Source organism: Lepidochelys kempii, chromosome 14, assembly GCF_965140265.1.
Source record: "Lepidochelys kempii isolate rLepKem1 chromosome 14, rLepKem1.hap2, whole genome shotgun sequence".
NCBI classification, from domain to species: Eukaryota; Metazoa; Chordata; order Testudines; family Cheloniidae; genus Lepidochelys; species Lepidochelys kempii.
Window position 1 is genome coordinate 2383665 of NC_133269.1, and position 16394 is coordinate 2400058.

Genomic DNA, 16394 nt, shown 5'->3' on the forward strand with positions numbered 1-16394 from the left:
AGTATACTTAAAAGCCTTTTCTTGAGGCTTTAATTTTTTAATTTAGAACACTTTTTATATTAGATGTGAGCTATCATGAACATACAGAATAGGAAAAACACCCTTTAAAATGTAGTGACACGGCTGTGCTTAATGTAGCACAAAACTGGCATATTTAATGCAAAAATGAAGAGCATTTTTAAGGTTACATATATAAAAATTGGTATTTCTTAACTCTGTGGAGTTCCAATACTAAGACACAGGAATAGAAAACAATACATAGTTTGCTGCTGGAATGTTAATTTCTTGACTTGTTATTTTAATGGGACAAACGTAGGGCTTGTCTACACTGGCAATTAACAGCGCTGCAAGTTTTTACACTCCCCTGAGCGCAGCAATTTGCAGTGCTGTAAAGTGCCAGTGTGAACAGTGTAAAGTTGTAAACAGTGCTGGGACCTACGCCCCTCGGCAGCTCTTTAGTGTTGCCAATGTAGACTAGCCCTCAATGTAGACTAGCCCTTAGTCTTTAGTAAGTTTTACAAATTCAATTTCCTTGTCTGTTTTGAAAAAGTGTGGGGGGGAAAGAACAATCAGGAGCTGTGTAGCTTACATAGTTTACGGGTTCTGCATGCTTTACGAGTTGAGCTGAAAGTTCCTCATATTGAAAAATGTGCACTCACTAAATGATATGTGGGGAGAGTGCATCTTAGTGCACACCTGCAGGCTTTAGAGTAGCAGCTGTGTTAGTCTGTATTCGCAAAAAGAAAAGGAGGACTTGTGGCACCTTAGAGACTAACCAATTTATGTGAGCTACAGCTCACTTCATCGGATGCAGGAAATCAACGTGAGGTAATTTAAATAGCCATGTCTTTTAGTCAAACTAGTTTTTTTCAATTCAAGACATTAGACTTTGTTTCAAAACAGAATATTTGAAAATTCTGGCTTGAATCCTTACCCTTAAAGCACTTAGTCTAGGGACCCAATTCCACAAACAATCAAGCACATGTATAATTTTGTCCATGGAAGTAGGATGGGGGCCTAAATTAAGAGATGACAGCTTGGGAATAGGTGACCAAGGTGGAGACAATATTGATCGTAGAGTTTCTGTGGAGGGTAAAATGCACTTCTTGAAGATTTGACACTTACATAGTGTCTTAAAGATGATATCTGCAGAAGTACAGCACCAAGATGGGGCCTTATTTCAGCGGTGAAAGAAGGAAGAGTAATCCCTAATGAACTGCCAGCACTTCCTGCAACAACTCTCTTTCCCTTGGTGATCTCCCATCCAAATACTGGCCAGGCCTGATCCAGGGGAGTGTTGAGATCACTGCCTGAGGTACCTTTTGCTGCACCATGTAATCTGGTTAGCTTGAAAAGTTTTTGGTTTCGTTATATTACAAAATAGAAAGTGCTTTATTTTTTTGAATTTTTTGGTAGCACTTATTGCTTTAAAGGTCTGTAATTCAGTTTTGGTGCAGTTGTTTAGTTAGGTTTATAGGTTCAGTCATGTCAGGTTTCTTGCAAGGAGGCTGTTTTTAAAGGAAGGTGAAATAATGACGAGTGCAACTCTAGGGCCGTTATTGTATACATTTTAGTTGTAGCCATGTTGGTCCCAGGATATTAAAGAGACAAAGTGGGTGAGGTAATATCTCTTATTGGACCAATTTCTGTTGTTCTTCACCAAACAAGGAGCCTCCACTGGAGAAGTAGATAGCATTATGGAACTGGTCACCTGGATACCCAGAGAGAACCTGCTTCAATACAGAAATTGAACCTCCTTTGATTGCACACCTCCAGTTGTCACCTCCCACTCTGCACTGGAACCCATACAGGGTATCCTCAAACAGCTACAACGAATACTGAAAAAAAACTTTCCTGAACCTGGATTTCTTTCCTTCAAACACTCCTTCCCTTCTCCCCCCGACCTCCCCAAGTTCATCAGATGCAAGCGCCCCATAGACCAGGACACCAACGGAAAGGGACGATACCGAGCTGCGAGGGATTGCAAGTGCTTTGGAGGATAGGATTAAAATTCAAAATGATCTGGACAAACTGGAGAAATGGTCTGAATAGGATGAAATTCAATCAGAACAAATGCAAAATACTCTACTTAGGAAGGAACAATCAGTTGCACACATACAAAATGGGAAATGACTGCCTAGGAAGGAGAACTATGGAAAGGGATCTGGGGGTCTTAGTGGACCACAAGCTAAATATGAGTCAACAGTGTAACGCTGTTGCAAAACATCATTCTGGGATGTATTAGCAGGAGTGTTGTAAGCACGATTCGAGAAGTAATTCTTCTGCTCTACTTCACGCTGATTAGGCCTCAACTGGAGTATTGTGTCCAATTCTGGGCACCACATTTCAGGAAGGATGTGGACAAATTGGAGGAAGTCCAGAGAAGAGTGACAAAAATGGTTAAAGGTCTAGAAAACATGACCTCTGAGGAAAGATTGAAAAAAATGTTTGTTTAGTTTGGAAAAGAGAAGACTGAGAGGGGACATAAGTTTTCAAGTATGTAAAAGATTGTTACAAGGAGGAGGGAGAAAAATTGTTTTTCTTAACCTCTGAGGATAGGCAACAATGGGCTTAAATTGCTGCAAGGGAGGTTTAGGTTGAACATTACAAAAAACTTCCTGACTGTCAGGGTGGTTAAGCACTGGAATAAATTGCCTAGGGAGGTTGTGGAATCTTCATCATTGGAGATGTTTAAGAACAGGTTAGACTAACACCTGTCAGGAATGGTCTAGATAATACTTAGTCCTGTGATGAGGTGGGGGACAGGACTAGATGACCTGTCAAGGTCCCTTCCAGTCCTAAGATTCTTTGATTCTAAAGTGGCACCAGACCTGCAGACATATCTCCACCACTACAATGATCAATGCTCCCACAACACACCTTTCAATGGATCCCTCACGTGTCTATCACAACATGTGGTATACCTCATCCAGTGCACTAAATACCCCAATAAGAACTATATGGGTGAAACCAGACAACCACTACATTCTCAAATGATAAGACAAAAACACCCTGTCAACTGTGGGTGAATGCTTTTCACAAAGCAATCACTCTATATCTGATCTGTCAGTCCTTATCCTCAAAGGAAACCTGCACAACACTTTCAAAAGATGATCCAGGGAGCCTGAATTCATTTCTCTGATAGACATCAGAAATCATAGACTGATCAGTGACACTGGATTTATGGTTATTACAATCAATAACCAACTGACTCCTTCCTTTTGTCCTATGACTGCAGAGGTGTTAACGGGCCATTCTACCTTGAATGGTCCCTTAGAATGTATGCTAACTACTCATGTTAAAAGAAAAGGAGTACTTGTGGCACCTTAGAGACTAACCAATTTATTTGAGCATGAGCTTTCGTGAGCTACAGCTCACTTCATCGGATGCATGCCGTGGAAACTGCATGTTTAATTGTTTAACTCATGTTAAACAACCTGTTCTACCTTGCAATTAGCTGTTGCACTTGGAGTACCTTTCCAAGACCTGAAGAAGAGCTCTGTGTGGCTCCAACGCTTGTCTCTTTTATCAACAGAAGTTGGTCCAATAAAAGATATTACTTTACCCACCATGTGTCTCTAGGAATATTAGTCATAGGTAGCAGCATAAGGGTTAATATTGTCATAAAAGTTCCATTAAGGTTATCAAATTTATTTGAGAACTTGTCAGATGTGGTGGAGTCTTAAAGATGAACTGTAAAATTTTAAAAAAATAATTAAAAATTCCAAGTCCTTCCCAGAATATGTATTCTAGAGTTCTGGGGGCTTCCCTCTCTCCCCACTCTCCAAAAGCTGGAGACAAACTCCTAAAGAGTAAAGATTGCAGTTCTGTTATAGGTAATATCCCCACCTCTGCTCCTGAAAGGTTTAATATTTTTTAAAAAACAAGTTTTTCATTTTTATGTTTCACTTGGGGGAAAAAAAGGTACATTCACATCATACACCCCCTTTTTAAGGAGAGCACTTTAAGTGTACCTCAGATTGCCAACACACATTAAAGGTCTTAAAAAAAAAACCCAACCAAACAAAAACCACACCTTCTAGGCCACTGATTTTTTTTTTTAAAATTTTGTGTGTGTGTCTATTGCTTGAGTGGTCACTTAAGGCAAGGTTTACTGTATTCTGTTATTGATCTGGAATCTTGAATAGTGTGTTCACATTACTTTTTAATAAAGCATTTCAGTTAGACATTGACTAATCCAGGATGCTTGGCAGAAATCTATTGGCATCTGATCTGCATAATGTACAGCAGTATGGGCCCTGGAAATGAAGAAATCTTAGCAATGTAAGACTTAAGTACAGCTTTATTAAATCTCTTCTGAGAACTGGAGTGAACCTGTTGGATGTTTGTGAGAATTCAGTGAGATTGCAGATTAACAAAGTAAGAATTAACGCAGTTCTGCTGGAACAAAAAGAGAACTTTCATAGCTTTCTTATCTCCAATTTTTCTTCCCACTCTTAACAGAATGCTTAAACTGTTGCTTGTTAAGGATGGATTAACAAAGCTGAACTTGAACTCTTTCTGAGAGTTATAAGGTAGCACTGAGAATTACAGCATCGGTAATAAGTGGTGAATTTTTGCACTAAGCATTATTATTTTCTCTTGTTTCTAGATGAAGACTGTTAGTGTGGCCTTAGTTTTGTGCCTAAACGTAGGTGTTGACCCTCCTGATGTGGTGAAGACAACTCCCTGTGCGCGTCTGGAGTGCTGGATAGGTAAGCTGACTGAATATCTTTGGCAACAGTTTGGAAATGTTGCTTTGTCTCACTAATGCTCAGGTGTGTGAGCTCATTGCAGCCCCACCAGCATGTGTTTCCTGAGCTAAAGGTAGGTTCAACAAAAGAATATCTGACATCTGATTTGAATATGTCGGTGTAAATAAGACCTTGTCTACACTACACAATTACAGGTTTAGAGTAGCAGCCATGTTAGTCCGTATCCGCAAAAAGAACAGGAGTACTTGTGGCACCTTAGAGACTAACAAATTTATTAGAGCATAAGCTTTTGTGGGCTACAGCTCACTTCATCAGAAGCATAGAATGGAACATTATAGTAAGAAGATTTTATTTACACATATATATATACACACACACACACACACACACACACACACACACACAGAGAAGGTGGAAGTTGCCATACAAACTGTAAGAGGCTAATTAATTAATTAGGTCAACATAAGCTGCCTTGTGACAACCTAGCTGTGGATGTATCTTTACTTAAGTTTGGCTCCTGCCAATGTAAGTGCCTTTCTATGCTGATTTAGTAACACCACTTTCCTGAGCGGCATAGAGTTATATTCGGTGTAATTAGGTCGACAGTGTCAGTGTAGACACTGCGTTACTTACATGGACTGTAAATGGCCTCCTTGAGCCATCCCATAATGCCCCACACTGGCAATACAGTCGACACAGGTGTGTCTGGTAAGGATGCGTGCTGCCAACACAAGGAGCCAAGTGTGCGCGCACACAAGCGATTTAATAACTGTGGTGGCTGTATGCTGACATAAGTTATGAGGACATAATTTGGTAGTGTAAAGATGGCTTTAGGCAATTATTTCCCCAACAGTAAGTGCTGTGGTATGCGCTACTTCCTGGTTTATTCCAAAATGCAACATGTGGAGGAAAAAGATGATTCTGTTAGCTGTTTGTTTATTTTTTTTAGGTTTACAAAGTGCCTAAGTAAAGCGCTAGATGGTTACATTTTAAAAAGACCATGTCCTAAAAAACTCTTTGGCTATTTTGGATTGGGGGCATGAATTTAGAAGATAAGGTGTTGTACTTAAAGTACCGCACAGGATCTTTTCAGGGGGAATAAGGCAAAATGCCACATTTATTGGTAATACATGTATCAATCAACACTGTATCATATGCATATGATATATATTACACTCATATACATTCTTAAAAGACTGCTTACGTTTAAACATTTTCTAGTAGACCCAACCTCCTACTGGGGCTAAAATAGCACTGCTTATCCTCTTCACTCTTATTTACCAATACTTCTTTTCCTGGAGCGAGAAATTTAATTCTCCTCCCTTCTTTCTCATACCAGCACTCTACGACTGGGGGAGTGAGACAGCTACATCTTCTCCTCTCTTTACCCGGGCTTCAGCCACTGGGGTCGTGCACACCTTTAATGATTGATCACTTTTAATATTTTTCAATGTTTATGATCACTTTTCCATACTACTTAATACTTTTCCATTACTCAGTATCAAAGTTAGTTTCATTACTCAATAAATGCTCATGGTACCTTTCCCCCTTTCGCAATTCTCCACCAAAATTTTGTACTTAAAGTACCGCACAGGATCTTTTCAGGGGGAATAAGGGAAAACGCCACATTTATTGGTAATACATGTATCAATCAAACATTTATCATATGCATATGATATATATCAGCGGTTCTCAAAGCTGGTCCGCCACTTATTCAGAGAAAGCCCTGGCAGGCCGGACCAGTTTGTTTACCTGCCGCGTCCGCAGGTTCGGCCGATTGTGACTCCCACTGGCTGCGGTTCGCCGCTCCAGGCCAATGGGGGCTGCGTGAAGGGCAGCCAGCATGTCCCTTGGCCCGTGCCGCTTCCCGCAGCCCCCATTGACCTGGAGCAGTGAACCGCGGCCAGTGGGAGCTGCGATCGGCCGAACCTGCGGATGCGGCAGGTAAACAAACCGGTCCGGCCTGCCAGGGCTTTCTCTGAATAAGTGGTGGACCAGCTTTGAGAACCGCTGATATATATTACACTCATACACTCAAATACACACACACAAGCATACTCCGTCTTGTTGTTGTTACCAACTAGTTGCTCCCCTTAACTTCACTGGCCAGGTGAGTTAGATGGGGTGAGGGTGGAGCCGGGCTTCTGCCGATCCGGATCGATGCTCCAATGTTGACAAGATGAGACCCAGAGTCATCTGCAGACACCTCACATTTATAGCAGCTTCCCTCTCATGCAAATCTGTCCCAGATTCAAAATCTGGGTCTTTGTCCATTGGTCCTTTGTGCTGCTTCCCTCTGGGTGTTGTCCCAATGCTGCAGAGAGGGTGTTCCCAAAAGAAGGTGCTTGCTTCTAACACCCAAGGCCGTCAGTATGTCTGATCTTCTTTAGTGAGCCCACTTGACAAGTTTTATTGTTCTTGGGCCTGGCTTCCATCCCCTCTCCAACTGTTGCAGCTCTCTGAAGGTGCCTGCCTTCCATGCCTTTCTCATTCACGTGTCATTCATTCAACAGGGCAATTGATTACAAAGTGCGGGGGAGATTTTATTCTACTCTAGCAAAAAGACATTTTTCTTCTACCTTTAATTATACTATCTTAGGGGCTATAACGTTATATCAAGGTTCAATACAAAGTTTCTATATAAGGATCTGATACAAACTTCCTATATCAAAGGACTTGATAGAAAGTTGTATGAAAATAGAGGTTATATGTGGATAGGTTTAATACAAGGTTATATGAAGAGACATAATACCAAGTCATATGAAAGTTATGTGAAGATGCTTAATGCAGAGATTTATCTGCAAAGGATCCTTCCCAGAAACCATCCTGCTGACAGCCCTTACTCTTATGACTGTGTGCTTCGTTACTGTGGTGGTGGATACCTGTCTCTGGCCTTTTAATGGAAAATGGGGATTTCCCCCATGTTTTGGGGCAAAAGTTAGATTGCTGTCAAATTCGTCTCGTGCTAATAATGTTGGGATGTGAAGTATTTCTCATGTGCAAGCTGTCTAACAGCTGTGTGTTTTTTAACTGGAAGTCGAAAATGTCTAGCCTCATCAGTAAATGAAACCGAAAGGCATGGCATCTAGAACTTGGAATCTTGGGGCTTACAACAGACTGAAGCAAATTCTCCATTGTACAGAGTTCCTGGTTTTCAAAATTGGCTTTCTCTTGTTTCCACCCTCACTGAAACTGGTATTCAACTTTTCTTACCAAAGATGTCAAAAATGCTGAAGATGTTAAAGTAGTTAAAAAGCACTGAACATGCACCCACAAATGTATTCCAATGCACCAGATGTATTTGCTGGAATGAGCAGTTCGTAGCATTAATTTCTTGAGTGAAATATGAAACTCATCAAAAACTAAATTGGGTGGGGACAGGACAAAATGAACAATCAGGACTCCTCCAAATATGATGATTAGTGATTGACAACCGCAAGAAAAATTGAGTACAGTTCTTTTGTTTTAATTTAAAATATATAAAAGTGCCTTTTACACTTTTACATAAATTTTAAATAGTCCCATAAAACCTTTACTGCAATGTTGTTTTGAGATAACAAAAGAATGGATTATGGTAACAACTCCTTGTTATGAAAGAATCCTTCATAACATTTTGGCTAGCTGCCGGTGGAGGGGGGAGAGCCATCCTGGGTAGTGCTGTTATAGTGTCATTTAACAGGAGTTAGGATTGAGTTTAGAGTCCTATCTTGTGAACTCTAGTAGTAGATGGCCGGCACACTCAATCAAAAAGTCAGATGCAGTTCTTATCATGCCTCCTGGATACTTCCCTGAAACTATCAGAATTACTTTGGTCTTTGCCGTCTAGCCTTCATTCAGAACCTCCTAATGTCAACCAGACATCAGGGAAGTCATTGAGAGCTAAGTGTCATCATCATCTGGTACCTTATCCCATGCTTCTTCACTAACCCTTCCACAAGCCCAGTGTACACATTGCACAGGAAGGGAGACAAACTAGAACCTCGGATGAGCAAATGCCCCAAACTACCCTCTGGAAATTCTGCTTGAGGACAAACTGAGCCATCCAAGAGGAGCACTACCCACTTGTGATGTGGTCTGCTAGCAAGTCAACGCCAGCTGATGATTGATGGTGTCCACATTGTGTTTGCATGTTGTAGTCCATAGTGCTGCTGAAACTTCAGAGTTAAAATTATAGCATTAAAGCTTAGAGGCTTATTGACAAAATACGACATTTTAAGGGCTGTACTATAACTGCCAAGGCCCACTGCTTTGAATGTGCTTGTGAATTGTTTTGTAAGACGATTCTGTGGACTAACCCTTGCTGCTGTGGCAGTCTTATCCAGACACCTTTGGTGCTTAGCTAATAAATTAAAAAACATGGAGTCTAAAGAGTGATTAGGTAATTCTTCCTTCCCTTTGCCTTTCCTTGAATCTGTCCCATGTATCTCCCTGGAATGAGAGTTGAAGGAAGTATGCAGTTATGAATTCTAGCAAGGTGAGGGACTGGTGTGCATATCTCTGTTAATTTGCCCTCAATGAGCAGAGAAACATGGCTGAACTTGTTTCCTATTTGTCTTCATGAAAACGAAGATTCGGCTTCTACTCCAGGTAATACACACTGTTTCCATAATGCTTCCTTTGCTTTTTAGAGGAATGACACCTGTCCTTTCTTGTTTTGTTTTTGTTTTGTTTTATGGTCAGACATTAAATGCCACTACAGTAATGAAGAAAATGCCATCCTAGAAGATGCATGCCCTGTAGCATGCAAAGAAAAATCTCTGTTTAAAAGTGCTATAAATGAGCTGAATGCTGAACAGGGGGAGATGTAATTCTGCAGAAATCTTTTTATATATACCACCGAATAGAAGTTGTGCATCAAAGCAAGGCAGGAATATGTAGAGAGGTTTGTCAGGGCCTTTGTTTGGAAATGCAATAACTATAAAGCTGTGCTCAATATACATAAAGAAATGCCCATTTTTGTCCATTTATTTAAAATGTCAGAGCATGTGTCTGTAAAAGTCACAAGAAAATGAAAGTGTCTCTGCATAAGCTCTTTGTCCCTCCTCCCTGCCAAAAATGCTGCAGCCATTGGGACCGCCATGCAAACTGTAAAGTTATAATTGCTACAGCCTTTACCAGCTTCAGTTGTTGGTCTGATTTTGTAACTAAATGGAAAGATTACTGCCTCTTCCCTATCTCAGTAAAGAGAAAATATAATATATTGACTTATTCCTGTATAATAAAATCAATAACTAAAATTATAAAGAGGTTCTCTTCATCTCTCCACAAATGCCACTCCCTGTGCACATTGCCATCTAATTAGTCAAATTCTGCCAAGGCTATCGCTATTTTCAAGCGTTAGTATGAGGTTTGATAATGTCAGTCCTGTTGTTCAGCATGAAGTCCTCCAGAAGGCACAGGTTAGCCCATAGTGGGTGAGTAAACTTTTTTTAAAAAGTTACTTATTGAATGTGCCTAGTCTCCCTGGTTTCCAACCTCTTATTATTAACCCCTTCATTGGCTGGTTTTATAGAGTGGCACCAAGTTCATTATTTTTGTACAAGGCTGTGAAAGGACCTCATTAAAAATGCTGGTAACCCCTGAGGCATTCCAAAGCCCACAGTACACATGGCTTCACTAAGTGAAACTAAAGTATTGTTCATTAGGCCTTTTATGCATTTTCATAAATTCAGCTTGAACTGTTAAGTAATCCGGTATGATTGCCAGTGTGTTTTGTTTTTTAATCAAAGGGGTACTGTGGTAGCACATTTGTATAGTTAACCTGCTATCAGTATTTCTTTGATGAAGTCTGAGGGGTTTTTGAAGATTTATTATTCACCAGTTCCAAAGGGCTTGTGGTTGAAATTTGGCTTAAATGACAATAGGCTGAGTGCAGCTTTTCCACAGTTTGCTTGTTTTCAGAATAGTGGAGAAAATACATTGTTGCAGTTTAAAATAGAGGTTTTTTTACCTAGAGATTATATTGGTGACTGTTGGAACTGCAGGATCATTCGTGCAGAGTGCCCTGCTTTTGCATTAAAGGAGCTTTTGCATTAAAAGACTGATCTTCCCCAAAGAAATAAATTGGCTAAACTTTCATTAATTTCTGAATAGGGGCCTATCAAATTCAAGGTCCATTTTGGTCAATTTTGTGGTCATGGGATTTTAAAAAATCATAAATTTCATGATTTCAGCTATTTAAATCTGAAATTTCACAGTGTTATAATTGCAGGGGTCCTGACCCAGGAAGGAGTTGTGGGGGAGAGGGTCCAGGAGGTTATTGTAGGGGGGGGTTGCGGTACGGCCACCCTTACTTCTGCGCTGCTGCTGGTCAGGTGCTGCCTTCAGAGCTGGGCAACTGGAACACAGCGGCTGCTGGCGGGGAGCCCAGCTCTGAAGGCAGAGCTGCCGCCAGCAGCAGCATCACAGAAGTAAGGGTGGCCTGGTATGGTGCTGTCTGCAGAGCTGGGCCCTCAGTCAGCAGCCGCCACTCTCCGTCCGCCCCGCTCTGAAGGCAGCAGTGCAGAAGTAAGAGTGGCATCGTATGGTGTTGCCACCCTTACTTCTGCGCTGCTGCTGACGGGGTGCTGCCTGCAGAGCTGGGCACCTAGCCAGCAGCCGTTGTTCTGCAGCTGCCCAGCTCTGAAGTCAACACAGAAGCAATACCATGACTCCCCTAAAATAATCTTGTGACACCCCCTGCAACTCCCTTTTGGGTCAGAAGTCCAATTAGAGAAATGCTAGTCTCCCCCATGAAATCTGTATAGTCTAGGGTAAAAGCACACAAAAGCTAGATTTCATGGTGGGAGACCAGATTTTTACATATTTTTCTTGGCCGTGAATTTGGTAGGGCCCTATTTGTGAAGCAAGGCCTGACCTTGAATTTATGTAGATAGCTGCTCTTGGATAAAACTGAATGGGAAAGCCCATGGATTTTCTTCTCTTTGCATCTCTTCTAAAATCTCAGTGCTTGCAAAAGGATTAATGATTCATCTCCCAAAATGCCTAAGAAATAAACCTTTTTATGAAGAAAAAAAGGTATATTTAAACGTTAGTGTTGATTTTTGGTATATACAGCTACCCTGCTGCCCACCTTGGCAACTGTTTGTGTACACTGTTGACATCTGCCTGGCAATAGCCAGAAAGAGCTTTGAGCAGCTAGAGTCCTGCTTGCTATTTGACCTTGACATCTTGGCCAAGTATTATTTGAAGTGGTGACAGAACCTAAATGTGCTTTCCATCTCACTAGCAGATTAGCTTATTTACAGCTACAGATCCTTCTGAACAATCAGCCAATCATTTTTGAACTGTACCCTACTTATTTGGGGATGAAGCCTGACTGCTCTCTGTCCTTTCAATAACACAACGAGAAGATGTGCTAAAATCCAGTTGAGATTCGCATTGCTCCGTGGGCTTGCCAGCTACTCCTGGGGCTTCAGTGCTGCACCCTTATAGATATCTACCATATCCTCATTATTGCACCTGTTGAATACTGTGCCGCAGTCTGGGGCTCCAGTAGTCATTGTGGCTAGTTGGACTCAATCAACCCTGCCCTTTGTATCCTTACTTTTGCGATGTGGACAGTTCCAGTCTCCTACCTTCCACTCACGGCTAACATTGCTCCCCCTGGTGGTTAAATGTGAAGGCAGAGCCCTGGCCACATTATTGTGTGCAGGCAATTGTTCAAACAGCTTACTTCACAATTTCATCTCAAAGCCATATCGAAAACACTGGGGCTGACGTCAGATGCCCTTTTACTGAAATAGTTGAGCCTCTCAAATGTTACGAATTACACCTGAGAGGACACGCACACAAATGCTGCGTATTACACCTGGTAGGACACGCACAGTTCGAATCTAGGTTGAGGCACATAAACAAAGTCCACAACTGCAGAGTTCCCAAAAGACACTAAGTTTATTACGCTCGAGAGTGGTGCCCCCCTGCTAGCCAGGAGGGGACCCTAAATACAGATTATACAAAGGTTATATACTTTTTAGCAAAGCATGTTGCCCTCGTGCATTGGAAACCTTAGCCAATAAACAAACCCTTGTCTTATCTACCACCTATCCCTGCTTGGTGCGTTCCTCGTGCTATACCAGTATGTTAATTACACAGCATGGTCCTAAAGCCATGCATCAGTAACCTTTATTATCAGGATGGGAGGCCTCACATCAAGTCCAAGAGACAGGGAGTTAGAGACTGACAAAAACCAGATACTGGGAGTCAAGGCAGGCTGGAGACAAGGAGGAGGATTTTCACAGGGATTCAGTATCTAAGGATCACTCCTCCTGGTGTATGATGTGCTGGCATTTAAACAATGGTGGGCCCCAAACCAAAATGGAGTCACGTGCTAACTTTTCCTTAACACAAACGGTATGTTGGACGCAACCTTTCTAGGGAACAATGGCAACAAGTGATATGGGACTATATTTTGGATCTATGGCGCATTTCTTGGCAGATAGACAACTCAGATCTGCATCTCCTTGTCTCTCTAGATCAGATTGTGTATGCCCCTCAGAACAATCATATGAATCGGAAGATCCTTCTTGTTATAACAGGAGATGTTGTAATTGCAGGTGGTTTAACTTACATCTTTACTGGTGGGGCTTCCTGAGCTCCCCATCCTTCCCCTGGGGAGCTCAAGAACAAACAGTGTGCCATCTGGTTATGGATTGCTCGATCATCTTGTTGGTGGAGGGTGCACTTGATGTCCACAGATGCTGCTGCTGTGATAGGGGCTATGTCACTTTCTTAACATCTAGTTAGTTGTTTTTGCTGTTAGAAGCCATATGCCAGAAAAAGCTTTTGGTCTGGTAAGAAAATCTCAGTAACCATAAAAAAAAACCCTTTAGCTTCCCCCATACTTTATAAAGTGGTGTTATGAAATTCTGGTGCTGGAGGTATGCAATGGAGTATTTATGCTAAAGAAAACACTAATATGACTTCATCAGTTTTATGAACCTTGCTTTTTGAATCAACAAGATTCTACATTAAACTGGCCAGTACTAGCTTCTAGATTCTTGATACTCATTGTGGCCAGTTACACGGCCATGGGCTTTGAGTAAAGCAGATAAACAGCAGCTGAAATTGCCAAGTATATTGGAACAGTGTCTACGGAGATGAACTTTGTGCTCAAAAGTATAAAAAGCTTTAAAAAGGAGTTAACCAAATCTCTGTTAATAAACCTTTTCTGAGTATTAATATAAAATCTAGGTCCTCTCACTGCCATTGTTCCCCTCCCTTACCCCCAAGATTGGTGTATTTTTTGTTGTTGGCTCTTATTTAATATTCAAAGATTTAATATTTAAAAACCTAAAGTTACACCTCACATTTTTCCTAAGAAGATTTTGACTTCCCACTTTGAGGAAAAAATGTTCCTATTGCAAGTTATTGCAGACAGTGCTGCTCTTCAATTCTGTATAACAGTAGATAAACCTGGGGTCAATTCCTATGGATACTGCCCTTAGGTAACTATGGTGAAAAACTTTGTGAATGAATTTGAAACTGATGGTTTTACCTTTAAAATAAATATCTTGAATCATGGAAGAAGCCTGTCTTAGACTATCATGAAAATATTTTATTACATGCACTAGCCAGGAGGCTTAAAGTGAGGAAAACTTTATTCTCTCTCTTAAAAAGGTTGTAGACCAGGGGTAGGCAACTTATGGCACGTGTGCCGAAGGCAGCATGCGAGCTGATTTTCAGTGGCACTCACACTGCCCGGGTCCTGGCCACCGGTCCCAGGGGCTATGCTGCTGGCCTGGATTACCAGCCGCCGGCCCCCTGCCAACTGGGGTTCTGTCCACCGGCCCCGCTCAGCCTGCTGCCGGCCCCAGGTCCCGGCCACCAGTCCAGGGGGCTCTGCTGCCAGCCTGGAGTCCTGGCCGCCGACCTGGGGCTCTGCAGCTGCCCCCAGCTGTGGCCCACTGGCCCCAGCCTGGGGCAGTGAGGGGTGCAGACAGGGGCAAGAGGGGGCGCAGTTCACACCCACCTTAAAAATTGTTCCAGCGCCACTCTACTGGGATATTTTTAAGTCCTGATTTGCTGCTTACCTCACGATCATGCCACGTGGAACAGCGCGCTGCGTTGAACGATGAGATTAGAATGTACATGCAGGAACTGGAATCGGGATTTTCTTACAGATTTCCAACGATTTGGCCCAATGCTTTCTTTTCTAATTAAACCTGAAAAGTTCAAAGAAAGCGACTTGGATTTGTCTGTATTGCAGTGGATGGGTGTTGAAGATTTCAAAATGCAGGCCATTCAGTTAAAAAGCTCAGAATTGTGGGCATCCAAGTCTGTTCTGACCTGCTGGAGGTCTATGCCAGCGAAATTTAACTGTTCGAAGAAAATTGCGTTTGCAATGCTTTCAGCATTTGGATCTACATACCTGCGTGAACAGGTATTTTCACACATGAAATCTGTCCTCTGTCCCTCTCGGAGCCAGTTAACAACTGATCACTCAGAAGCCTGTGTGCAGCTTACAGTATCCAAATAGGTGCCAGACATTGGAAAACTCAGCAAGGGCAAGGATCACACTAAACTGATAAGATCTGCATTTTAATTTAATTTTAAATGAAGCTTCTTAAACATTTTAAAAACCTTATTTACTTTACATACAACAATAGTTTAGTTATATATTATAGACTTATAGAAAGATACCTTCTAAAACCATTAAAATGTATTACTGGCATGTGAAACCTTAAATTAGAGTGAATAAATGAAGACTCAGCACACCACTTCTGAAAGGTTGTAGACCATACTTCTGCACAAATAGTGACTACCCAGACCATTAATTTTGTCATCTGAGTTCATATTGAACTTGACAGAAACCTAGCCTGGAGTAAGTGAAGTTGGGTTATGGAGTCAAATACTCATTGAAATGGATTTTTATTTATTTATTTTTTTTTGCCTTGTGTAAAAGCAGGCAATTTAGTAGTGATCAAAAATACTCATTTATGTTTTCTATTTCTAGATCCTCTGTCAATGGGTCCTCAAAAAGCTCTGGAAACCATTGGTGCAAATTTACAAAAGCAGTATGAAAACTGGCAGCCCAGGGTAAGTGCGTGTATTTGTTCTTGACTTTCCCCACAGTACCTGTCCCTGCATACCCGATACTATTATGGGATAAACTGGCTTAGGTTAAAAAGGAAGTTATGCATCTATTATATAACTTAGTGATCTCGCAGCCTCCATTGCTTGCCTGTCCATGCTCGTGGATAGATGCTTGCAGGCTCTCAAACTCAGTTAGCTTTATGCTTCATGTCGCTCCTGGCAGTGGTTCCCAAACTTGTTCAGCCACTAGGGCAGGGAAAGCCTCTGGCGGGCCAGGCCGGTTTGTTTACCTGCCGCGGCCGCAGGTTTGGCTGATCGTGGCTCCCAGTGGCCGCGGTTCGCTGCTCCAGGCCAATGGGAGCTGCTGAAAGCGGCAGCCAGTATGTCCCTCAGCCCGCGCCGCTTCCAGCAGCTCCCATTGGCCTGGAGCAGCGAACCGCAGCCGTGATCAGCCGAACCTGTGGACACGGCTGGTAAACAAACTGGCCCGGCCCGCCAGGGGCTTTCCCTGCACAAGCGGTGGAACAAGTTTGGGAACCACTGCTCTTGGCTAATGCTTTGTTTAACCATGGCAGGGGTAATTGTTCAAACTCTAGATGCTACATTTGATATATTTATTAATTTTTTTTTTTACCAGATCATGGT

At 41.9% G+C, this 16394-nt stretch overlaps 1 protein-coding gene across 6 annotated transcripts in view; it reads left to right on the plus strand.

Annotated features, from left to right (window-relative positions):
- Positions 1-16394, plus strand: part of RPTOR (regulatory associated protein of MTOR complex 1) — a 311995-nt gene that overhangs the window by 35327 nt on the left and 260274 nt on the right. For all 6 annotated transcript variants that reach the window (XM_073312081.1, XM_073312077.1, XM_073312079.1 and 3 more), the window contains exons 2-3: positions 4613-4715; positions 15670-15752. In XM_073312081.1, the coding sequence (XP_073168182.1) occupies positions 4613-4715; positions 15670-15752 (186 nt within the window). The remainder of the gene's footprint in view (positions 1-4612; positions 4716-15669; positions 15753-16394) is intronic.